At 50.4% G+C, this 25,325-nt stretch overlaps 3 protein-coding genes across 3 annotated transcripts in view; 2 read left to right on the forward strand and 1 right to left on the reverse strand.

Annotated features, from left to right (window-relative positions):
• Positions 1 to 2,663: 2,663 nt before the first annotated feature.
• On the reverse strand, positions 2,664 to 12,356 carry LOC122388951 (AP-2 complex subunit mu-like). The gene is made up of 7 exons (XM_043380544.1): positions 12,241 to 12,356; positions 11,812 to 11,894; positions 5,475 to 5,681; positions 5,036 to 5,207; positions 4,630 to 4,770; positions 3,883 to 4,289; positions 2,664 to 3,520 (listed from the first exon to the last, which is right to left on the reverse strand). Exons 1-7 carry the CDS (start codon positions 12,296 to 12,298, stop codon positions 3,302 to 3,304), a joined length of 1,287 nt encoding a protein of 428 aa, XP_043236479.1. The 5' UTR covers positions 12,299 to 12,356; the 3' UTR covers positions 2,664 to 3,301.
• Positions 12,357 to 12,661: 305 nt separating this feature from the next.
• On the forward strand, positions 12,662 to 16,376 carry LOC122388952 (ras-related protein ORAB-1-like). The gene is made up of 6 exons (XM_043380545.1): positions 12,662 to 12,955; positions 13,550 to 13,622; positions 13,773 to 13,820; positions 14,052 to 14,327; positions 14,753 to 14,959; positions 15,176 to 16,376. Exons 1-5 carry the CDS (start codon positions 12,942 to 12,944, stop codon positions 14,951 to 14,953), a joined length of 612 nt encoding a protein of 203 aa, XP_043236480.1. The 5' UTR covers positions 12,662 to 12,941; the 3' UTR covers positions 14,954 to 14,959; positions 15,176 to 16,376.
• Positions 16,377 to 16,787: 411 nt separating this feature from the next.
• Positions 16,788 to 25,325, forward strand: part of LOC122388950 (protein dispatched homolog 1-like) — a 48,874-nt gene continuing 40,336 nt past the window's right edge. Inside the window, exons 1-2 of the mRNA XM_043380543.1 lie at positions 16,788 to 16,958; positions 24,594 to 24,874. The gene's annotated coding sequence lies outside the window, so the exon portion shown is untranslated. The remainder of the gene's footprint in view (positions 16,959 to 24,593; positions 24,875 to 25,325) is intronic.

The following is a 25,325-nucleotide window of genomic DNA, read 5'->3' on the forward strand; positions in this document are numbered from 1 at the left end:
CGACGTCGTGGGCCGGTCGGGGCGGCATCGAATGCACCATGTGCCGGGGCGGCCGGTCCAAAATCCACACCGCTGCCGCTGCAGTGCCAGGAGCGGCGGAGCGATCAAACCAGCCATAGCGGCGCATTTGGCACTCATTACCCCTCCCTGCGACCTACAGACCCCTTACGGTCCCTCACGTGCGAACGACGCGTTCATCCGAACAAAGCCACAAAGGGAGTTTTCTTTGTTCCCCCGAACTGAGCCGTAGTGGCGCATTGCGCCTCACTCGAGAGGCTTCCTGAGTTCTAATTTTGGCATCAGATGCGTGTACCGGCAGACGGGTGGCCGGAAGCGGCGCGCCGCCGTCAGCCGTGGCTGACCGCTGTTATATTAGACGGCTTGAGGTACGGCTAAATGGCCAAACAAACCCGAGAGCGGTGCATGGTACTCGGAGGTGACAAGGAAAGGTCAGTGTCATAACTGAGATAAAAGTTTAGATCAGAAATTCAGAATAGGCCGTAAAGGTTGCCAAGTTGCTACTTGAGGTCCACCAAAGGTCACATCAGGCCGACATGGGGAACAAGGGTCAAGTCCGTACCGACAACCCACGGCTCAGATTAAGTCAGCACCAGGGGCACAACAAAGGTCGGGTCGATACTCAAGTCTCAGCGAAGGTCAATGCAGCACTAAATGTCACTCAATAGGTAGGCCACGGTATATTGAACGTCGGCAGTGTCAGGGGCAGAACTTATTACGACTTTCAGAGCACACTATGTTTTAGGCATTATTTAGTCGGTGTAGACCAAGACGACACGCGACCTGTCCAAACCAGACAATAGGCATGCTCGTGCTACATCCCTGACCTGACCTGCAACCCCACCCTCGTGCGATAATTGCACTTTGTGCTTTGATAAATGCACCAGATACAATGAATCAATGCTAACCTGATGGATGAGACGAAAATCTTTCGAATTAGCGAGAAAGTGACACCCGTCACCCTGGTAAGGTACGGATAAGTGAGCCACGTTGAACGTTTAACCCCCGAAATTATGCCAAAACCTCTCATCGAGGGAAACATTTTCACCGTCGTTACTCAACAGCGACTGTTCTGGTTAACCCGCGCCCCACTGGGGTCTGCGTATAACACGCCCTACTGGGGGGGGGGGGCTATTCATAGCCCCCCCTCCTAACTCCGAAACTACTGGGCCGATCGTCAAAATTCAAACGGCGTCTGATAGCCCCGGAAAAACTGTCGAGCGAAACCTAATTTCATTGACCTCGAGGTCACCGATGACGTCACAGGTCAGGTCAAAGTAAAAATTATTAGCATTTTGGCTTCTTCACGTTTTGGGCTTTGGCCGCCGTCTTACAAGTCAGATCAGGCTCATTTTTGGTTCACACACTCGTGAATAGATGCTCTAGATACTCTGAGGGTACCAAACTTGTACTTTGATTTTCAGGTCAAGGTCAGGTCATCACAGGTCACGAAAATATTATGTCATCCGTCGGTCACGTGACACATGTTTTATGGTCCATTTAGGCCAAACATTTCGAATTTGATGTCGTCTGTGTCATTCGAGGTCATTTTGAGTCAAATTTAGCTTAGGTCAGGTCACTTTCAGGTCAAAAAAGGTCAAATTTTGAAGTTGAAATTTTTCAACAAAAAAGGTGTCTATTGGATGCAGTTTGAGCTCAGGAACACGATGGTGCTATTTATATTGGCGTACGACGTCGAATTCGTGCTGAAAAATTGATTTGAAAAATTAATAATTGTTAATTTTTTGCAATAATGCGTATAACTTGGTCATTTTTGAAGATATTTGGCTAAAACTTGCTAGAGTTAGTCATAATAATGCGTTCTATCACATATATTCCGGTTTTTTCGAAAAGTCAAAACGTTTTTGAGAAAAATGTAAAAATATAAATTTTGAATATTATTATATAAAATTTTCGAAATTTTCAGAATTTCGAAAATCCGAGATAGCAGTTTGATAGCGCAGTCTATTCTGAGTCCTCTCATGCAAAGAAATTGGATCTAGCTTAAAAACTGAGCTCTTGGGAGCGATTGCCGTGGTTCAATGTTTTGCGTCGAAATCGGCCGAACATGACGTCACTCTGACGTCATTTCCGGCCGACCTATGGTAGGTACGAAGTTCAAATTTTGACACACGGTGTCAAATTGATGCAGCCGAAGGTACTGAAAGTTTGGCGTCGATACGTCAAACGGTTTGGAAGTTATTGCAGAAAAACGGGAGGGGGGACTATAAATAGCCCCCCCCCCCCAGTGGGGCGCGGGTTAATGCGGCAAAATCAAAACATAAAAACAACATCTTTGTCATGTAAGGTGAATTCGTTCCCAAGTGAACCTAGCTTAGACACAAAGGTTTCCGTGGTGTGATAGCTATTTGTACGACACGAACAGCCTACCGCCGCTTTATCCAAGCAACTTGGCCTTAATGAACATCATACAGTCATGCAATCGGGTCTCGTACGCCCAAATAACCGCCCTATCCATCATAATTAGTGGGCAATTTCGTCCGACCTGTCTGGGTCGGCGGAGGTGCCCCCCCCCCCCCCACTACAGACAAGTGGCCCCGGCCGCGCCGGGGACGGCGGCTTCACTGCCAAGTCGGGTCTTACAACACGGCAGTGGCGACCCGGTGATAGAAAAGGGCAAAATAACGAGCAAGGGCAGAGGCGCAAAATAACGTCCCGACTTTCCACAGGCGACATAACAGCCCACGGATACATCGATTCACATTTCACAACGCAAGTAAGACGATAAAGCACTGCATTCAACTACAAACTGAAGCCGGATGGGAATACTGCGCTTCTTAGCATAGTTGTACAGTTTAATGGGAAACTCGTAAAATGCTGATAGAAATTTTAACAATTTCACGATAATTCTCCCTCCACAAATTTACAAGTTACAACACACAGACTCCCGCTCATGCATTTATAAGGTACTGGGAACGATCAAGAAGTAAATACATTCCATTTGTAGTTCACTTTCCTTCTTCTCATCTATACATCATTTATAACACAGGTACAGGTCGTAGGTACGGGGACCCGCAGTTGCTTCTGTTTTCGAACCCCAACTCCAGCCGTCTGTCTTGTCCAGTAACAATCGATGACATTGATATCGACTGCCGGTCCCTGTATGTACAAGAGCAGCTGAGGTTTCCTGTGAGTGCCCTCTGACAGTTTATCGTTGTTTCCTGTGAGGGTGCTGGGACAATTTACTCAGGGTCGCTGTACAGTAGCAACTGCGGGTCCCCGTACGAGTATACCCCCAGTATTCACCTCTGCCGTCCCCCAATCACCTATCGCTCCCGGCCGCGGCCAGCGCCGCCGGCTGGACCGTGTGGGTAGCCGAGACGGCGGCATGGCGCACCCAGCGGCGGGTGCAGCCGTCGGGCACCCCTGCCAGTTGCACCCCGGACACCCGCAGGCCGGTGACGGTTAGGTCGGAGATCTCCCAGCTGAGCTGGAACGGTCCGACAGAGTCCAGAGGGCCGGACACGTCCGCCTCCGCCAGCTGAGGGAAAAGAGGGGAGGGTGGGGTTAGTGGAGGGAGAGACGGCCATGGGGTCAGGTTGTCAGATATGGAGCTGGGCCGAGCGCACGAAGATTGGTGCTGGTGATGGTGAATGGAAACAGACAATGCGAAAAATATAGCGATTGATTGATTGATGGATATTCACGCTCAAAGTTGTCATTGCCGTTTTGTATATGACGCCTTCAGATCCTATCATACGCGAAACACACAGGGAAAAGAAAAGAACTAAGGGAGTTTCAACTTTCAAAACAGCCTTCTGTCGTTTTACCAGTGTTAAACCGGCTCAGTCCCTCCTCTGTGATGAACCCTTTCCTCTGACCGACCCCTCCCCTCCGACTCACCCTGAGCACCGCGCTGGCCTCCTGCTGCCCGGCCATCTCCCGTACGGTCCACGTCACCAGCGCCGCCTGGCGGTCAAACTTCACCGCTCCGCCGCCGGGCCCGGCACAGGTGGCGCTGACGGCGCTGGTGCCCGCCGGCGGACGGAACTGAACGCCTACAGACGGCGCGCGGAGCTCGGCCGCCGCCAGGAGTCTCACACGCAGCGTCACCTCGATGTCTGTCGAGCCGGGCAGGCGGAGCGCCGTGGCGCGGACGGAGATGGGGATGGGAGGGCCGGAGAGTCCGGCGGCACTCCGGTACTCGAGGAGGGTCAGCCGGCCCGGCGGGCCGCTCAGCCAGCGCGACTGCCGAGAGCCGGCCGGGTGCAGGCGGGAGACGTGCACCTGAGGACCCAGGTGCGCCTCCGCTGGGGGGGGGGGAGGGAAGGTTAGTACTGCTGGGGAGAAGGGCGTGGTCAAATACGATCGACATGCTCAAAAATTGCTTTAGGAGATATATTCGAGGGTAACGATGCCTATTTGACAATACATAGTCTGGGTACGTACTACGTGTGCTAGCCATGAATGATTGAGGCTTCTTCCTTCAATTTTTGTGAAATTGTGCTCCTTGTCGAACCCTGCATTAACCAATATTAAAATCGTCTTTAAAGAACGATTTTATGAAACACGCAAATTTTGCCATATGGTCCCGTATCGTTGTGCGCCAATGCATTCGTTTTCCGGAGCCTGATATCGCAGATCCCTTACCAGCTGCGTCCGGCTCCAAAAGTCGGACATCCTCTGCCAGGGAGACGTCCACCCGCGAGCAGGCAGTGCCCTCCGTGCGAACCTCGAGCCGACCGGTGACCTCACACTGCTGCACCTCGCCGTCTGACGTCATCACACAGTCTGAAAGGTACAGCCGGAGATGACGTCATACTGCTGCACCTCGCTGTCTGATGTCATCACAGTCTGAAACGTACAGCAGGTCCTCAAACTCACGTGACGTTCCTTTCACGTTTCCCTTAAGATTTAGTGTACAAAATAAAATCGTTTTATCATAAGCCCGATGTAGCGATCCCTATAAAGCGTTTCAATGGACCTTTTAGCCCTCACAGCCCTACCTCACTCAAGCAGAACCTCTGCAGCCTCAGTTCCGACCCCGAATACCTACCGACCGACTCGACGACATCCACGTAGACGTGCTGCTGCGCCTCGCCGCCCGGGGCGGGGGTGGGGGCGGGGGCGGCGGGTGAGCTGAGCTGGGCGGGGGCGGCCACGCAGGGCCGGCTGAGGAGGAGCGAGCGCAGCCGGCCGGCGTCCAGTGCCATCATCTGGCCGTCCTCCTGGGGAGGGAGGCGGAGGGATGGGAGGGTTGGGGAGGGACAGCGGTAAGCCATGGTGCGCTCAAGCAGAACGACCGAACACAATCACGACCTCGCTACTCCCTATTAACACGAGTGGAATAAAGGTAGCGACGTTAAAATGTCACAACAAGCAAATTGTTCACTTTACGTTGCCTGTTATAGCAATCGATCAGAACACTGCTATAGTACCCCACCGCAATCTCTCCTGCGTTAACCCTGCATAACAACCACAACACCCCATCTCACCACGATCTCCGTGGCCAGTTGTCGCAGCGTCAGATGGTTGGCTCGCAGTGCCGACTCGGAGGCCGCCCCGCAAATGGCGGCCACCACGTCTCTGAACGCCGTCAGCCAGCAGAGGACCTGCAGCGGCGCCAGGCGCCGGCCGGCCGCCGCGCCCCACCGCAGACCGTCACTCTGCACGTGGTAGAAGTGGGTGGATCCATGCTGGAACTGCGATGGGAAGGTGGCAAAAGAGGAAATTGTTAAAACTGGGTACCTACTTGAGAGATGTGAGATAAGTTGATTATGTGTTGCATTAAAGGGACCCTCCCACCTTCAAAAAAGTTAATGAATTGGCACGAAAGTGATGTCGCTCGGTTCAGAAAGAGCGAAAACGAATATCTACCAAATTTCATCGAAAAATATTCACCGGTTTTCAAGATATTAGACTTTTACTTTTGTTTACTTTTTGGGATCTCCGCTGTTCCTAGCGACTTTATTTGAAAGTGCGGCATTTGTTGCGCGCAAAGCAGCATATACCACCGCGTGCTACCAAACGTTTTAGTAAAAGATTTAAAAATCGTTAGATCTCCGCTGACGTCACAAATTCTAAGGGGGCATACCAATGCACTAGCCCCTTAGAATCCGAAAACTGCAAGTTTGAAATTCCATATCTCCGAATTAAAGCATTTGTCGATGTTGTGAGTGCCCAAACCGGTACTTGCAGGCCATGGCCACCAATTTGGCTATCTCAACTCAAAACTAATGTTAAGGTGGGAGTGTCCCTTTAAAAATGCTTAGGAAATTGAACTCCAAATTACTATTTATTATTTATACTGTGCAAATTACAATACTGACGAGCAAAATTCACAACAAATCAGAGCAACTAGCAAATTCACAATTAATTTACACAGGTCAGCTAAAAATCACCTGAAAAAGGTAGGTAGGTATCTGGCTGGTGTAGCCAGTAGAAACACTGTAACATACAGATATCTCTTGTATTTCGCCACAAAATCGAGACATATATAGTTTTACATACGAACTTAGTTATCTAGTATTGCACACATGTGGCGAGAACATCGAATGTAATAAACGAATACATATGGTTTTCAATATACACATTGCCAATACAATTGTCCAAACAATACAGCAGTTTAAGCGAACGGAACGTTAAAAAGGGGGGCGCACAACTTAATCAAAGGCTTTAGCAATTTAGAGACTGGTAAAAGCGACACCTATTAACAAAACTGTAACTAGCGGTTCACAGCATCTAGCGGTGACCGGCGGAAGTAAACGCGCCTAGCGGTGACCGGCGGTACATGCAGGGGCTACATCACTCCCCCGCCCTAGTTAAACACCATAAAAAGAAGTTTGGCGGCGAGTACGCGACGAACGGCGGAGAGGGGGCGGCGAAGCAGGCGGCGGGTCCGGCGGCACGCGGCGAGCCGGGCGAGAGCCGCCGGGGGCACCTGACCGGCTGGGTGCAGGCGATGCAGCAGGCGGGCGGTCCACCGAGCTGTCTGTCGCTGTAGTAGGCGTGTCGTTCACCAGGACGTCCGGTGCTGCAGGCGGCGTTGCGGCAGGCATGTTGTCCGTGAAGGCCGGTTTACACCGAGCCAGGGTGACGGTGTCACGTCGCCCGAGACGGTCGATGGTGACGGTGTGTTGGTCGCGGGATAGGACACGATAAGGACCGTCATAGACGTATTGGAAAGGAGAGCGATGCGAATCGCGTCGGATGAAGACGTGGGAGCAGGTTTGCATGTCTTGAGAGATGAAGATTTGGCGGGAGCCAGGACGAGGAGGAGTTGGACGGAGCTCCGACATGGCGGCACGGAGACGAGAGGCTAGGGAAGCGGGATCAGAAGAAGTGTCCGACGACATGGGGGAGAGGAAGTCACCAGGAAGTCGGAGACTGCAACCATAGACTAGGTCTGCAGCGGTGCATCCGAGATCCTCCTTGAGGGCCGTGCGCACTCCGAGTAGCACCAGAGGAAGTCGGTCCGACCAGGAGGCGGCGTCGTCATCGGTCCGCAGAGCTGACTTCAGTTGGCGGTGGAAGCGCTCTACCATCCCGTTTGCTTCTGGGTGGTAGGCGCAGGTCCGGATCCGAGAGGTGCCGAGAAGCTTGGAGACTTCTGTCCAGAGGCGGGACTCGAACTGGGATCCTCTGTCGGTGGTGATGAGTTCGGGTACTCCGAAGCGGGCGATCCAGCCGCTGACGAGATGCCGAGCCACCGTGACGGCGTCCATGGTGGGCAGAGGAATTGCCTCGGGCCATCGGGTGAAGCGGTCGACGACAGTCAGGAGATAGGAGTTGCCATGGGACGGAGGAAGTGGTCCGACAAGGTCGATGTGGATGTGCAGGAAGCGAGAGTCAGGTGGCTGGAAGCTGCCCATGGGTGGCTTCGTGTGGCGCTGGATCTTGGCACGCTGACAGTGCTGGCAGCTCCGGACGAAGGCACGGATGTCCGCGTTGATGTGGGGCCAGATGAACCTCGATGAGATGAGATGACGCGTAGCGTTGATGCCAGGATGAGACAAGTCGTGGAAGCTCTTGATGATGGAAGGGCGGAGTCTGGCTGGGACTACAGGTCTAGGTGTGGCCGTTGAGGTGTCGCACCAGAGACGTAGATGCGGATGATCAGGGACTGGGAAGTCACGGATGATCAGAGATGAGGATTGTTGCAGCTTCGGCAGGTCAGGATCGTTGGCTTGGTGTAGGGCGATGTCGGCCAAGCTCAGCAGGCCGGGTGAAGGTGTAGCTGCGGCAGAAGCCGGCGCAGACACTGAGCTGATCCGTGAGATGGCGTCAGCTACCGGGTTGAGGTGTCCAGGAACATGTCCGATCTTGCTGGTGTGCTGCAGAATCAGGTCCATGTGACGTTGTTCACGGAGAGAATGGTTGGCGTTGCCGTTGGCCTTGAGAGCAAAGACGAGCGGCTTGTGGTCCGTGAGGATCTCGAAGTCACATCCTTCCAGATAGGGCAGGAAATGTCGCACGGCGAGGTACATGGCGAGCAATTCCCGTCCAAAGGTGCTGTAGCGGCGTTGGGTGGGCGTGAACTTGCGCGAGAAGAAGGCGAGAGGCTGAAGAGAACCACCAACTCGCTGGTGGAGCACGGCGCCGGCTGCCGTGCTGCTGGCGTCAGTGCTGAGGCTCAGAGCTGCATCTTTGACGGGATGAGCGAGCTGGGTGACGTCAGCGAGGGCGGCTTTGGCTGCAGAGAAGGCGGCGTCTGCCTCTGGGGTCCACGTGACTGAAGCAGCTCGGTCGTCTGAGGCAGTCAGGCCGTGGAGAGGTGCCAGAAGAGCAGCAGCGTGTGGGATGAAGCGGTGATAGAAGTTGATCATCCCCAGGAACTTCTTGAGGCTCTTCTTTGACTCTGGACGGTCGAAGTTCTTGATCGCACTGACTCGATCGTCGAGAGGAGTGATGCCTCCGCTGGAGATCTGGTGGCCGAGGTAGGAGATGCTTTCCATGCCGAAGGCGCACTTCGATGGGTTGAGGAGCACACCGTTGCGGGAAAGACGGCTGAAGACCTCTCGGAGGTGTGTGAGATGTTCCGAGATGCTGCTGCTGGCGATGAGGATGTCGTCTACATAGACGAAGGCGAAGTCCAGGCCACGGAGGATGTGATCCATGAACCTTTGGAAGGTCTGAGCGCAGTTCCGGAGACCGTACGGCATACGGAGGAACTCGAAGGCGCCGAAGGGCGTTGTGATCGCTGTCTTGGCGATGTCTTCTGGGGCCATCGGTATCTGGTTGAAGGCCCTGACGAGGTCGAGCCGAGAGTAGATCGATGTCCCAGCGAGGCAGGCAGTGAAGTCGTGGAGATGTGGTAGTGGGTACCGGTCAGGCACTGTGATGCGGTTAAGTGCACGGTAATCACCACAGGGTCTCCAATCTCCAGACGACTTGGGCACCATGTGCAGCGGTGATGCATACCGACTGCTGCTGGGTCGGATGACTCCGAGACTGAGAAGGCGCTGGAACTCTGCCTTGGCAGTGGCGAGTCGAGCTGGATCCAGACGGCGTGGGCGGCAGAAGACCGGAGGGCCGGTAGTCTCGATGTGATGTCGGACTGAGTGCTGTGGCTCCGGATGATGTGACGGCTGGGTGAGGCTGGGGAATTCTCGAAGGAGGGTAAGGAATGCTGGGTTGTCGGTTCCGACGACGGCTGTCAGTCCGGTGGATGGCACTGAGGAGTGGGAAGCAGGTGAAGACAACTCAGTTAGGTGGTCGATGAGACGGCCTCTCTTGGTGTCGACGAGGAGATCATACGAGGAGAGGAAGTCGGCTCCTAGGAGAGGATGAGAGACGTCCGCGATGATGAAGATCCAGTTGAAATCTCTTCTGAGGCCGAGAGAAAGCGTGAGCATGCGCTGACCATAGGTCTGGATGCTGCTGTTGTTGGCTGCTTGCAGATCCAGTCCGTTGGTTCCGCGAGCACGATCGGTGGGTGTCGCTGGAAGAACACTGTACTCAGCTCCAGTGTCGATGAGGAAGGTGATGCCAGTGTTGTTGTCCTTGAGTCTCAGAAGGCCGCTGGCTGGAGGGACGTCAGGGTTGAGCAGGGCAGGTGCAGACGTCTGTGTCACCTGTCCTACTGCTGGTTTCCCGAGGTCTGAGTTGCGGTTGCAGACCACGAGCACGGTGACTGACATGAGCGCGCGTTGGTACCGAACTTGTGGTGGTACCAGCAGAAGGAAGCACCAGCGCCGGTAGACGTGTTGGTTGCAGGGCTGGGTGACCGGGCAGCAGCAGACAGGTCGCGTGGTGGACGGTGGCGAGCGCGGCCGGGGGCACGGGATGCAGACCTCTCTCGGCGGCGCGTCTCGTCCACCAGGGTGGCGACTGATGTTGTGAGGGCCGTGATACCAGTCAGCAGCTGGCTCATCAGGTCTTGGAGGTGGAAGGGTCCTGCAGGAGCAGCAGGTGAGGCTGCAGCAGGCGCAGAAGTCGATACCGCGGCGAGAAGGCCTGAGGTAGGTGCAGCGACGTCCGACTGCTGCGGAAGCTCCAGGAGTCGGTCGGCAGTGCTAGCGATGGTCGCAAGGTCCGTCCCAGGCGGCAGGCACTGGAGGAAGGGCTGAGTCCGAGGCGGAAGTGCATTGAGGAAGATCTGGCGGATGAGCGGGGAATCTTGTGAGCTTTCAGCTTCAGCAAGGTCCAGGAGATGCCGAAGGAATTGGGAAGGACGCCTGTCGCCGAGTTGTTGGCCAGAGAGCAGGCAGCGAAGACGCTGTTCGACTGATTTGCCGAACCGCTGACGGATGGCGTCGGAAAGGATGGTGTAAGGTCGGTCGAGAGGAGGGTTGCGGAGGATGTCGGTGAAGTCGCGCAGGAGGTGGCCAGGAAGGAGAGTAGCGGCGATCCGGAAGCGGCTGAGCTCATCGTCCACAGCTGCCTGAGAGAAGAAGAGGTCGAGCTGGACGAGCCAGATCACGGGGTCCTCCTCGAAGAAGCGCGGCGGCGCGACGTGGCTGCGTGGCGCGGTCGCCACGCGGAGGTAGTCCGGTTGGGCGGCAGCGGCAGCAGCAGCAGCAGCGGCATGCGAGGCGGCGGCGGCGGCTGCACCGGCGCCGGCGGCTGCACCGGTGCCGGCGGCTGCACCGGCGCCGGCAGGCTGGGTCTTCTGGTCCATGGCTGCCGAGAGCAATGGTCGGGAAGATCGGTGGCGGCGACGGCGATACGGCGATCGGCAGGTGCTGCGGTGCAGCTGCAGAGGTAGCCGGACGGTGAGGTGAGCCGATGAAGTAGCTGGTCCGTAGTGCAGCAGTAGTAGTCGGCGTTATCCAGTTCCACTCAGCACAAAAGTAGGATCCTCGTGGAGACACACCATCCGCCACTTCCTTCCTACACAAAGAGAGCTGGAGGAGATAGCTCAGGGTGCAGGCCAGTGTCGGTGTGACTGGGAACACGAGGGGATAGCGATCCCATGGTGCGTAGAACGCGGGGTCACCAATCTGGCTGGTGTAGCCAGTAGAAACACTGTAACATACAGATATCTCTTGTATTTCGCCACAAAATCGAGACATATATAGTTTTACATACGAACTTAGTTATCTAGTATTGCACACATGTGGCGAGAACATCGAATGTAATAAACGAATACATATGGTTTTCAATATACACATTGCCAATACAATTGTCCAAACAATACAGCAGTTTAAGCGAACGGAACGTTAAAAAGGGGGGCGCACAACTTAATCAAAGGCTTTAGCAATTTAGAGACTGGTAAAAGCGACACCTATTAACAAAACTGTAACTAGCGGTTCACAGCATCTAGCGGTGACCGGCGGAAGTAAACGCGCCTAGCGGTGACCGGCGGTACATGCAGGGGCTACAGGTACTTACATAGGGAAGTGCATCTGTACTACTGCAGATAATGTTGTGAAATTGCCTGTAGTGTTGAGTATTCACATCTTTATTGTAAATTCCTGAAAATGAGCTTGTTTGATTATCCCATTTAGTGAAAATAATGTTTCTTAGCTAATACATTCCTTATTGTGTATATATACACAATACAGGCCCAAAATCTGTACCTAATTGGCTTATGTCCACGCAGGCAGCAGGCATTAGCATTGAAGTGATAAACAGATTTATCCATGCACATGGCAAGCATTTCTAAGATAGCATCATAACATCATAAATTCATGAGAAAATCATAAGTCTGATTAGCATTGCATAGGTACTTTGCAAATCGACCTTAAATAATAATACATTTTTCTGAACATGATTAGGAAACACAAATTATAACATAGGAACCCTATCAATTTACTTTACCTGATTCTTTGAATACAATATGACCTTTACGGTTTACTACGAAGACCTCTAAAAGCATTGTATATCAGCAAATTACTTCAAAATGCTCTACAATATGTATGATGCACTGCAACAAGCACAAATATCAGTGAGCAAACAATCGTCCTATTTGCGCCATTTCTGCATCATTCATTTCCTTCAATTTGATAGGGAGAATTTGGCAAAATAGCAAAATATGGTAGCATCAAAAAACATTTCAACAATTTTCTGTAATTCAATGTTTCATTTCGTGTTTTTATATTTTACAAATATTCTTATATATTCATGAATTAAACCTAAAAAATAACTGTTTTGTTTTTTGAAAGAAAAATCACAGCAAATAACTGACATGGCTTTATTCAGAGTGAAAGGAATCCTTTATGATTGCTTCCACAACATCACCAGTGACGTTTCATTGGTCACATCATCACCGACGATTCTCCGTTGCAAGATCGCGTGATAATTTAGGAAATTTCGCGTCAGTTGTCAGTACTTCAGATCAGATCGCAAGGCGCAAGTGCTTAACGTGTTTGGTGCTAATTGGCAGTCTTGGGAAACAGTGGATTTCTGTCGCAGTTCAAGTTGTAAAACTCAGGCTGAACGCCTAAAATACTGCTATCAACATCGAGTTCAGTTGATTGCAATCTGAGTTGTGACGGCAAATTTTGGACCGCCTTCCCACCATGAATCCTGAATAGTAAGCTATTGGCTCATTAGGTTATGTTTGTTTGCCGCTCTAATTTATGGAGTAATTTGATTGGTACCTTCTAGAAGTGTGTTTCTTGCATTATAAACAAACGTAAGACCACACAAGTTTTGGGGAAATTTACCCGGTAAATGTCAAGTTTAACTCCTAAGAAGAGTTCATTGATAAATTTTTCATATTTATACATTATTTGACATCCTGAATCCAAAAATGATACTCATATGTCTCGCAAATAAAAGAAAAAAACATAATCAAACCTGACCTAACCTTACCTACTTACCTATAACCTACCAACCTACAACCTACAAACCTACCCTAACCTAACCTAACCTACAAACCTACCTACCTACAACCTAAAACCTACAAACCTACAACCTAACCTAACCTAAAACCTAAAATTTTTGCTGTTTCATATTCGTATCAAAAGCGCCACAATTGTAGTTAGGACCTAAACTTGACATATACCAATTTACCCTTGGTGTATGGGGTATGACCCATCTTGATCTAGAAATTTCCTTTTGGCATACTGCAAGAAAAATTGGGAAATAATTAGGAACTAACTTCTGGCTTCTGCCCTTATTTCAGTGACTTTCTGTTCAAGCTGCTGCTGATTGGAGATTCTGGAGTCGGAAAGTCATGTCTTCTTCTGAGATTTGCTGTAAGTCATAATTTTTACTATAAATGCTATTCTGCACAAGTTTTCATTTTATGTTTTGCAGGTTGTCATGCTTGAAGGTTAGGCTCCAATACACAATTCATTTGTCAGGAAGTGCTCACTATCATTGAGCTTCCGCCACCTCCATTTCAGGACGACACCTACACGGAGAGCTACATCAGCACAATTGGTGTCGATTTTGTAAGTACTCACTAACTGCTGTGTATGAATGTAATGCAACAACTTCTGATAGCTGTACATGACGGGTATCAAAATCCTCCTAGTGAAATGTGTGGTTGTCTGGGGGTTACATCCAAAAGAGGTACTAAAAGATACATGATATGGAAATAGAACAAAGTTTACACGGTTTTCATAAAGAAATCAACTTTCACTGGTTTTCGTCACTCGTCTCACACTTCTCATTATTGATAGAAAATCCGCACGATCGAGCTGGACGGCAAGACGATCAAGCTGCAGATCTGGGACACAGCAGGCCAGGAGCGGTTCCGCACCATCACGGCGGCCTACTACCGCGGCGCGCACGGCATCATCGTCGTCTACGACTGCACCGACCAGGAGAGCTTTGGCAACGTCAAGCAGTGGCTGCAGGAGATCGACCGCTACGCCGCCGAGAACGTCAACAAGCTGCTGGTCGGCAACAAGTGCGACCTCGCCAGCAGCAAAGTCGTCGACTTTGCCACGGCCAAGGTGAGAAAAATAGTTTGGATGGATTTTGGAGATGGCTGACGTGAAGATTGAAGAATGATGCGGTGACAACTGGCATTATTGGCGACATGTTATACCGACGACTGTGCGGTGAATGTGAACGAATATACCCTTACCGTAAAACGTGATTGAATCTGACGATTATCCGATTACAGTGGATGACTACATGGGATTATCGCGAATGACTGTTGCGTTATCGTGAATAACAGCTGTGCCGTTGTAAATATTTGTGACTTTATCGTGCTTGAGGCTGTTGAGCTCATGAATACGTCGGCGTGAATAATTGCCGTAAGGTACCTCAGGTAACTTTTACCGTAAGTACCTGTCGTTACCATGGAGTGGGTGTCTCGGACCAGGTTGTTACATACCAAGACTAACCCTTTTCCCGTTACCGTGCCGCCCGACAGGCGTACGCCGACCAGCTGGGTATTCCTTTCCTGGAGACCTCGGCCAAGTCGTCCACCAACGTGGAGCAAGCCTTTATGACCATGGCCGCCGAGATCAAGAGCCGCGTGGGACCGCAGGCGACCACCGAGCAGGCGGGCGGCGGCGCGCGCGTCAACATCCAGAGCACCCCGGTGGCGGACGGCAAGGGAGGCTGCTGCTGAACAGGGGTGAGAGCCGCGGGGGAAGACGTGGGTGGTGGGTTCGGCTGGTCGTGGGTTTGATGGTAAACATCCCTTACACCCCAGCTTTGTATCCGGAGCCGGATGAAAATTAGTGTTACCATTTAGCAATTAAAAACTATTTGTGCTTTCACTGTTGAGCATCGGCATGTTAACTCAGTGTGATGAGGTGCTTACACATGTCCTCTTTTTTCTTGTCGACAGGTCATCTACACCACTCTTTCGAGACAGGCTCTGGCCACTGTACTATCCGTCTCCACTGGACCGTCGGCAGTGTTGAGAGTGTGTCATTGGTGACACAATGACTCTTCTGACCTTTTGTCACCCTGTCTGACAACGAGGCAGGCAGCTGTCATCCCTGGTGAACGCTGATCCCAGATGACGGCTTCATATCGTGAAGACACGCTGAGTTTGTCAGTAATGGTGACAGCCCATGAAGGAATCGGTCTAGAATGCCATTTAGCATAATTACAGTCATTATTTATGCATGCCTAATGTCCATTTATCCATATTACCATTCATGTACGTACATCTTTAAGGGAGCATGTTTGTTTGTGGTATCTTTATAGGCATCATGTCTGTTTCTACTGTCTTTTCTTCAGAGTGTCCCATTTTAAGCAGCCTCACATCCGAAACGACCTTAAAGACGGAGAGACAAACCCGAGCCGTTCGCACCATCTCATTTAGCAATTTTCGGGGCTGGGTATAGTATTATGCCGATAGATCGGCATTCGGCATAATACGCGGAATGGGCAGTCTTGACATCTGTCAATCTTTCAATCGGCTGCCCTGATGTCTCTACATCCCTCTGCTAGACAGATTTTGAACTCACATGCCTCTAGACTGAGGGGACGGACGGTATATCGCGTGTTTTCTGCGTGTGTGCCTAGATTGGTGGATGTTTGTGGTAGGTACTTAGCCGGTGAGCGATTCCGTCAGCCTTGCTACGAATGGATCGCCAGAGTACTTTGTACTGGATTTGGCTGTACATACTGCACGTGTGTGATGCTGAGGGTGCACCTTCACCTGACCGTACCGTGGCTGCGCGCTCTGTGATCTTGGCTGCCTCTCGCGCCGAAGAACTGTATCTCGTGGGCAGTTTCACGGCGAGGTGTGCGTTTTGACATAATTGTGCAGCTATCCTGCTGATGCCTCATCGTAGACGTGCCATTGTCCGGTCGGGTGGCCGCCGGGAACCGAAAATGTCAGAGGGTTGTGGGATGGCCGTGTGATGACGCTGGGACGGTGACGATGCCGTCGTATCGGTTGTATCATTGCTGTAAGAGTCGCATAAGGGGTCAGTTGGCGGCCCGGCGGTGGTTGCAGCAATCGCTAAGCATGTGGCTTATGCATTGTATGCCCGTTTTTCGTCCAGTAAATATATTTTAGGAGTAAGTTTGCTCAATTGTAGTTTGACGCTCTGTGAACGCGTACGAATGGGGAAGTACGTGGCCATTCGAAAGACATAAAACATCAATCAACATCATTGGCAGCAGCCAGCAACCGAGGAGAGCGTTCATTGGTCCAGTTCAATGCGATCTAGGAAATGTCTGAAGCGGCACTGTCCAGGGTAGGCACTGTCTGTCATACTCCCAATCCCGGTTGTGTTCTGAAGAGAACGATCAGATCAGTGTAGTACCCATCTGGCCATTTTCGAATTTTGACTGCCTCCATCTGTGCCGCAAAACTGCAAAATACACAAATAAATCAAGATTAACTATTACGTCATAAAATGTATGTATGTCGTTGATGGCTTTTAGACATGAATACTGCCATCCTTGGTGTGCTTTATTATTTTGGCGCACATGATACAGTTACTGGCTTGGTGAAGTACACTGAGGATACGAGCAAATGTCGATATTTATTTTTTTAATTTAACGCCTACGCTAGCATTCTTACTACCGACCACCCTGGAAGATCGAAGGCAACAACAATTCACAGCTTTCACACCCCATGCAACAAAGATCATCAGAATAACTTCAGAAAGGTAAGGCGAAATGGGTGAAGGTTAATAATAATAATTATTTGTAAATTGTATTTCAATTTGCATTTATTTCAAGCACTGTTGTTTTCAATAGAGGCAGCAATTTTTTTTCGAAATGATTGGAAAATTTGTATGTGAAATTTGCTTTCAGTTGAGCTTATTTCAATGAAATTATGGCTATCAAGATGTTGCTTGAAGTATAATGCATAGTGCCAGCCTTTTGCTTGAAAGCTGTTCCAAATCATGAATTTGTTCCTGGCCCATCACAATTGCTTTACTGTTATGGTTTGGTGAAGCAGACAAGTACCTTGCAGTTGCATATGTGTTGACCCTTCAACTTACAGGGCGCAGCCGTATTAATTGTGGTTTCTGTTTGAATTCCACATCCCAGAGTGCTCAGAAATGACTATTGAGGCTTTTTGTTTTACTAGAGAGTGAGTGTTTTATTTTTGACATAATTTTATGACAATGGTATTTTGTGTTAGTGGTAGTCCTGTGAATTCTTTTTCAGGGATAAGTCTGATGATTTATTATTAGCTTGCATCAACTAGTACCTATTGCAGTTGAAACACTCTTTGTAAACTGATTCGCTTCACGCATGGTCTCAGTTGTGCCTCTTCCCTCACAATGCATGCCTGGATCAGCATTCAGCAGGGATCCTTAGTGCTGAATAGGCTAATGAGGCTTGGTGAAGTGTGAACTCACACATGATACAAACAATTCCCCCCCCCCCATGGACTGGTAGAATATACAATGGGTAGAACCAAGATTCTTACAGAGCTAGCTGACCTTCTTCATTGTTTTTATTGATTTTGCTTGAACATTTGAATGGACAAATTGACAGAGCCAAAATCCACTCCAGGGCTCTCCAGGCTGAAGCAAAGCTTGCTGTGAAAGTCAATCCACACTGTCCAGCCACACCATGCCAGGTGACAGGACAATTTAGCTACTGGACTTTCATAAGCACAATGCACATTTTAAGCCAGACACAGCTGGGTACCCGGCCATTACTCAAGGTTCTTTCTGTCCTCACTCAACTGATTCATTGAAGGTGAGCTATGGCTAGTTTGAGCATTGTTAACTGGCTGCGGCTGCTCCCACTAAGTACTAATCGCAGACCGTCTCTGTCATAGATCTTAAATGTCAAGCACTGAACTCCGTTCCGTCGAGAGTCTCAAATATCAAGCGCCGGAGCGACTCAAACTCGGGCTATCGCTACCGACAGTCTAACATTGTCAATTGAGCTATCGCCAATTGACAAGTTGCGCCTGGTTGGGCTAGAGCTTCAGGAAAAAAGAGCGCATGTGCCTTGCGCCGTCATGAATTTTAGAGACAGATGCTCAATTTTAAGGTCTCTGGTCGGTTGGTGACCCTTGAGGTCAGATCAAAGACACCAAGGTCGGGATATAGTTTCTGGCAAATGCTCATGCCAGAAATGGCTACTGAGCTACGATGTTGGAACCATTGAGTAAATCATGCTGAGCCGTGTGGAATCGTATGCTTTTTGTTTGGGAAAGTTCAACTTGCGTGTTGGTCTCATGTCAATGCCAGGTCAAAGTCGCTCGGGGCCTGAAGCTGGTTGAGGAAGGTCCTTCCGTCATGGCCATTTTGCGGTGTGGAATGGGATTCCGTCTGTTATTAAACTACCTATCACATATTTCTGTTTTTCATTTATAAAAATTCGACGAAGAAGGCAACTCCCACTGGTTCAGGCAGCGCTTGTTGAAGTCATGCGCATCTCATTCTAAGACGTTCCGTTTTGGCTTGGGCTCGGCTGGGACCGGGCGTCTCCTCTCCATCGATTGGTGGCTGGGCGTGTGACGTCACGGCGCGTACATATCGACTGCACGGTGCGGGCGGCACCTCAGCCGCGAGCTCCCCGGCCGCCGCCTGACCCGTGACCTAGTTAATGGCGCCCCGGGCCGGTCGCACGGGGATGCTACGCGTACCGGGAGCGGACCGAACTCAGGTGCCGTGCCTACGAGCCGGATCCCCTCTGGACTGGTGGTCTTTGTTGTTGGCTCGCTGATACTCCGCTTTGGGATGGGGATCTGGGTATAATAGACCACCTGTCTAGCTTGAGGTTAATAATGTATGTTTCTGTGACCTTAAGTGGCGGGCAGGTGCTGGCTCACACTATTGCGCTAAGCTGGTCGCCTTTTCACGTTGGATGCTACTGCCGCTGCATATTGTACCGTGTCGCTATAAGGTCCCGGGGTAGTCGGTAACAGGCTCTTGCCGCTAATGTAACGGCGCCGGTGGCTGGATCCCCGGGGAACGCCGGTCTGCGCTGCCGCCGTCAGGGTCAGTGCTGCGAAGGTCGGGGAGCGGGGAGGCAGGGGCAGAGACACCACAGAGGTCGGGGAAGTCCTGCAGCCACTTGTGCGATGATTGGTCGTTCAGTCCTGTCGGTCATTGCTGTGGGTTTGAGGCCTGGGGCAACTCTATTCACTTGTCGGAAATTCTACGGCGGAAGCTCATTGACCATTTCCCATCCATCAATGGATATGATGCTTGGTTAATTTCTCACCCTTTTAGACTAAATATTCCAGTGTCTCTTATTCCCCTTGCCTCACTCTCATCTATCGTTCTTCCATTGCTTCTCTTTCCTGGTATCGGCCGGCTGTCTTTCCCACGCCATTCCTCCTTTCCCAGCGCCTGCCTCCTTTCCTCCACCGTCATTTATATACACTGGCTTGTGCTGCCCCATTCCGGGCGTGCCGCGGCGCTGCGTGAGGCAGCCGCGTGTCGATCGAACAGAGGGACGGAGGAGGCCCGGCAGAGCGGCGGAGAAGGCCCGTGACCCTCCTCTGCCACCCCGCTCTCCTCCTCTCCCGGGGCTGTCCGTTTTGTGTCGTGCAGTCGCGCCAGGACCGTCCGTCCGTCGGCTCTCCCCGCTCGCTGTTTGTCGCCGGTCTCGGAAATGGTCAGCGTTTCGGCGCAGTGGACGACAGCACGTCTTTGGCCGTAAAACCGGAGCGGGCCGGTGGATGACGGCTTCGATCAGTCGACAGAGCCGGACTCTGGTATAACGACGGGTCGGTGACACTCGACACACTGCTGTTCCAGACATCCGGGTCCTTGGACGGGGGGGAGGGGCGGAGTTGGCTTCGTGGAAACCGAACAGGATTCGGGAGATTTGTTCAAGACTTCTTCAGACATGTTGACTGCGGAGATATTTTCCATGAAACATTGACTGTTGCGGCGTAGGAGGGGAGGGGTTAAAGCCTGTATCATAATCGTTTATTCCCCTGGCTTTTTGAAAATCTTCTCGTTTCGTACTCGATTCGACACAAGTATACAATATGTAATGTTACTGTTGAACTGGTTTCGAAATTAGGTCTACTTTATATGAATATTGAAGACATTGTGTAAATTACAAAGAAAAACATAAATTATCTGACTCCCGGACAAATAAAATTAAAAAAATCGATGGCTTTTCGACAACCTGTCAACAACTGACATGACCTTTAGTCGGACATTGTGAAGATGCAGAGATTACAGTTAGTGCTGGAGGCGTACTGTTAAGACTTGGAGACATGTTGCCGCAGCTCAGGGACAGGCTTTTAAAGGCGATCACTATATAGGATTTACGCGCTGTGCAACGCAGCCGAGCTTTTAAAGGTGATTACCCTGACTTAGCGTGGGATTGGTGATGTTGCGTGATTCTAAATTTGTTCAAAGGTCAAACACGAAATGCGCCGTAAAGTTGGTAACATTTTTATGTCACATGTGCAGTTGTAAGTAACCAATTGTAATGGTAAAATGCAACCGAATGTATGGACATTGGACACATACTCAGCTCTTACTAGGGGCAGGCTGCAGTAGCGCGATCGTTGGTGATTCGGTTACGACTGGGCGATGGCGACTCCCGTTCACTACAGCTAAAATCGCAGTGTGCTGCCTACCGATCCCTGCCCCGGCCTTGGAACTACTCGACACCGTTGAACTCTGACTGACGCCGGACCGTGATTGAGAACCAACTAGGTGCTCGTTTCCATGCAGTGCTTCGGTGCCGAAGCCTTCGGAGCATGGCGCGCCCATGACCGCTATATTTATCAGAGTCCATTTCGGCAAACCGCGGGTGCCGTACTGAATGGGATATTTATGGTGCCCAGGGCTGTCGTTTGCGCTGCGCGATGGAGTCAGATTTTCGGCCCTTTTTGGCGAAGGCGTGGCGATAACGGATATGTTATACAGCAGGCCAGAAGTATATATACTTGGACTGCTAACTGACTGCCTTTTTAGGCTGATCAGAAGAAATAATCGAACGTTGGAAACTCTTTGACAATGCTGGAACTGTAGTTCGCGAATGCGTGGAGCACCTTGAAAGCTTAGGTAATAATTCAGGGAGCAATGCAGATAAAATCCATTTTATGTTCCCTGCTTGGCTATCATTATTTCCAATTACTAAATCTTGTAATGTTTGTTTTCCTCAAACTTGATTCTAAGTAACGCAGCACAGCTTTGCTTTGCTAACCCGCTTATGTTGATCCTGTTTTGTGAGCTGCGCTGTATGCTAGTGTACGATCGGCTCAATAGATGGCACTGCTGTCGACGCCTGGATACGTAGGCTGTACCGCATTACGGGGATCGGGGCGGCCGCCCCGACTGGTCCAGTCCTACACTCACTTGAAGACGTGGGCTTCGTGCCGGCAATAATGGCTTTGTAGGAACGATTCCCACACCGCACCGAGTATTTTTACCCCGTCCTTGTTGCATCGGTGAACAACCCATACACTAAGCAGGGGTAATCATTGTACCCAGTCGGCTGCACTGATGATAATTAACTCTCGCGGGTGATTGCAATCAGGCTCTGTAGTGCTGCAGCGGAAGTAAATTAAGCCTGATTCGGCATCAGGGTGCTGGTCTCGGGCATTCAGGCTAGCATTGTTAAAGGGACTATCCCACCTTTAACATGGGGTTTGAGTTGAGATAGCCAAGTTTGCGGCGAGGTTCAGAAACCACTATCTATCTAGGTTGCAACCCCCGCGGCCTCTTGGTGTTGAAGAAATTCGTTCCCTTCATTTGAAAATGGGCCTTGTACAAGGCCCTATCTTCAACATGGAGCGACCGTTAGTGTGACGTCACCTCGTTTAGTCATTCTGATTTAAATGGGTTTGTTCGTTGAAAAATCGCTTAAAACTTGGTCTGAACTTTGTTGTGGTGCCTACAGAGTAAAAAGAATCAGCTTTATGACAGTAATGTGGCCTGGGGAAGGAGGTAATTTTGGGCTGTGACGTCACATATTTGAAAGTTTGTGTTTGGAATATGGGAAGCCTAAGATGTTTAATGAAAAATAAATGCCAGAACCGTGTTCCTGGTCATCCAATCTAATACGTCGGGCACAATTTACTTGGTTTTAACAACATTTTAGAAGGTGGGATAGTCCCTTTAACCCGCGCCCGGCTGGGGGTCCTGGATTTCCACGCCCTGCTGGGGGGGGGGGGGGGGGTTAACACCCCCCCTTCTAACTCGGCTCCTGGGCCACGTAGCGATACGCGGAAGGCGGCGTTCGAAAGAGCGTCAAAAATGATGAGGAAATCACTTCGGTCAATTTTTGGTCAGGTCAAAGGTCAGGTCACCAGAGGTCATTGAAGGCAAAATTTCGCCGATTTCCAGGTCGAATGTCGACAATTTCCAAGAAGCCAACGCATAACTCGGGAACCAATAGAGCTACAGCGCCGCGGAAAAGCGCATTCGATAGCCCTATTAACGCCCTTTCTGAGTAATCCTCTCAGATTTGACCTAACGTCAATGGTTTTGCCTGCAGGGGGCAAAAACTGCAAAAATAGCCGATTTTTTCGGAAATAGTTTTTCTGCAATAACTTTTGACCCAAGCCTTGTACGAGCTTACTTTTACAGGCATCGTGTTCCTCTCGTCAAGACGCATCGAATGAACTATAACTTGACCTTGAAAGGTCAACTTGAAAATTTGACCTCAGGTCAAGGTCATGACCTGACCGGAAAGGGTCATGTTGCATATCAGTCGATCCGTATCGTCGAGCTGAACACATCTAAGGCGTTTTCATCGCTCTAGCATGCCTCTATCAAAAGTTATTTGCGAAAAACTGTTAGATACCATTCGTGACCTAAGATGACCTCAGGGCATAAACAGGGGTCACGGACACCATTTTCATGTTCAGTGTGTCTAAACCACTTGTAATTCAGTGTTTGGGAGTGTTTATAATGTCTTTCGTCCAAAAGAGGCGCATTTCAATTTTCTCCCATTGACTTATAATGGGGAGGTCGCAAAATTGACCTGACCTTAGGTCATCGATATCAAAATTCTGAGATATACATTTTGTACATGCTATTGCTCTTAGCAATCGCTGAAAGTTTCAAAGCGATCGGTCACTCGGTGTAGCTATGACAGACATTGAAACTTTTTATGAGGTGAGGTCACTTCAAGTGACCTGGTGACCTGACCTTGAATGACCTTGGTCTGAAATTTTCACAACATGTGTAGAATTGATGTATGATAAGGTGTACCGAAAACGGCGGCGCTCTGCGCCGCCGTTTTTGAGATATTCGCGAAAAAACACAAGGGGGGGTGTTCAAACACCCCCCCCCCCAGCAGGGCGCGGGTTAAGTGTTTACTGCTGGATCCTTGGTTCCGGTAAGGAAATGGACTGTTTGGAGACGCAACCGTCATTGAGAGACAGATTTGTTGTAGTGGCTATAATTCGATATATCTGCTTCTTGGCACTTACCTTTTTTCTATATTGGTGATATTTTTGACCCTACAGGAATTCATATCTGTTTTCATTGTGAAAAACTTGTGTCCATAGCGTTTCTAGTGTGCTAAGGCATGTGCTAAGGTACAAACGACCATTTCAACAACACGTGAAATAAGTCCCGGGCAATTCTCTGCGAGACTGGCGCCTACGGTGGCTCTGTTCCGTGTAGTTATCTAGTTACTTCCGACTTTGAATGCTTCTCACGTTCTGGTAGAGACGCTGTACCTCAAAGCCATCATCGGATCAACTCACGAACACTATTTTAAATGCCTGTCTAGACATTAACCAACAAACGCTCGGGCACATTTAATCCAATAAATCATCTTATACCGACTGGTCGACCGAGTTCACATATTTGACGGCCGCCTTTTGCGCTAACTAGAGCGAAAACGTGCTCCGAAGTAGGACGATTCGTTTCCATCGACTTGATACCAATGGGAATCAGTTGCTTGATTGAACGCATATTGTAACACCGTCGCTGAAAGTGTTGATTTAGATGCAGTTGTATGAGGTGGAGTTAAAGGCATGGATCATTTTAAAATGAAAATACTGTTGAAATATGAGGTGTTCGAACCTCCAAGCACCTACATAGTTACGATAGTTTATCGTGTGATTCTTATTTGAAGGCGATGCTAGTTTCATTACATTTCATTTCAACGCCTATAAGCCAAAGTAGCAAAGCAGTTAGGCAAAGTCCGTCTTTTTAGTGGTGATACGTTGCCTTCCACTTAGTTTGTGAATGGAAGCGAGTCTTTTAGAACTTGAACAGAACGCTCCCTTCGAATCTGGACTCATGCTTTGTCCTAATATTTGTCTCGTGTCCTACCTCGGCCTTTGTCTCCGGACCCGTGCTTGTCTCCATGTTCTAACCCAGCCTCCCCGTGTCTCCGTGTCTCAGGGCCGGTCTCCGTCTCACGGAGTCTGCTGCTACCGACGGCGGTAGCGGCGGCGGCGGCTGCGTGCGCCCGACCGACCCGACCGCCCGGGGTGCTGCACCGACCGGGCAGTCGCCACAGACGCGCGGCCGTCCCAGGCCGGTCAGTAGCGCTCCGCCGTCAGGGTACGACCGCCGGCCGGCTGACCTGCTCTGACCTGCTCTGACCTGAGATCTGAGGGCTGCGCTGGCCGAGTCAGACCGCTGACTTTCCGACCTGCTGACCTGCTGGTTCTGCGCTACAGGTCAGTCGCTCGGGGTTTACGGAAGGAATGATGGTTTTTACTTTTTTCTTTATGTAATGGCATTCATTTTTGTTTGGTGATTCTATCATTCGATGTCGGTTGCTACCAATTATTTACAATTTTATTGATGTTTACGAGCGAGCGAGCGCAGCGAGCGAAGCGAGTCTTTTCAATATAAGGGAAAAATCTCAGTATGAGCGGCCCGGCCCGGCCCGGCCCGGCCTGTAACGCTTTTGAGAGGCTTATATCTCAGCAACCGCTGGACCGATTGGCAATTGGCATGCGGTCTTTTTTGCTGGGTAGCCCCATCCCTTCTACCCCGTAATTGACTACTTTTGATACACCTCAGTGACCGTCGTGGCACGTGCCACGTGAAAAGTGAAGGGTGTTCAAGCTGTTTTGCAAAAGTAGTGATTTTGAGAGGCTCATATCTCAGCAGCCGCTTGGGCGA

This window comes from Amphibalanus amphitrite, unplaced genomic scaffold (assembly GCF_019059575.1).
Source record: "Amphibalanus amphitrite isolate SeventyFive unplaced genomic scaffold, NRLGWU_Aamphi_draft 000339F_arrow, whole genome shotgun sequence".
Classification (NCBI taxonomy): domain Eukaryota; kingdom Metazoa; phylum Arthropoda; class Thecostraca; order Balanomorpha; family Balanidae; genus Amphibalanus; species Amphibalanus amphitrite.

Excerpts from the sequence above, each read along its gene's own strand:
- LOC122388951 (XM_043380544.1), bottom strand. The coding sequence starts at position 12,298 with ATGCTTTTAGAGGTCTTCGTAGTAAACCGTAAAGGTCATATTGTATTC. Across the intron at positions 5,682-11,811 it reads GTACAGATGCACTTCCCTAT|TTCCAGCATGGATCCACCCA; the intron begins GTAAGTACCTGT and ends TTCCCATCGCAG. Across the intron at positions 5,208-5,474 it reads AACTGGCCACGGAGATCGTG|GAGGACGGCCAGATGATGGC; the intron begins GTGAGATGGGGT and ends CTCCCTCCCCAG.
- LOC122388952 (XM_043380545.1), top strand. Across the intron at positions 13,623-13,772 it reads GTCTTCTTCTGAGATTTGCT|GACGACACCTACACGGAGAG; the intron begins GTAAGTCATAAT and ends CCTCCATTTCAG. Across the intron at positions 13,821-14,051 it reads GCACAATTGGTGTCGATTTT|AAAATCCGCACGATCGAGCT; the intron begins GTAAGTACTCAC and ends CATTATTGATAG.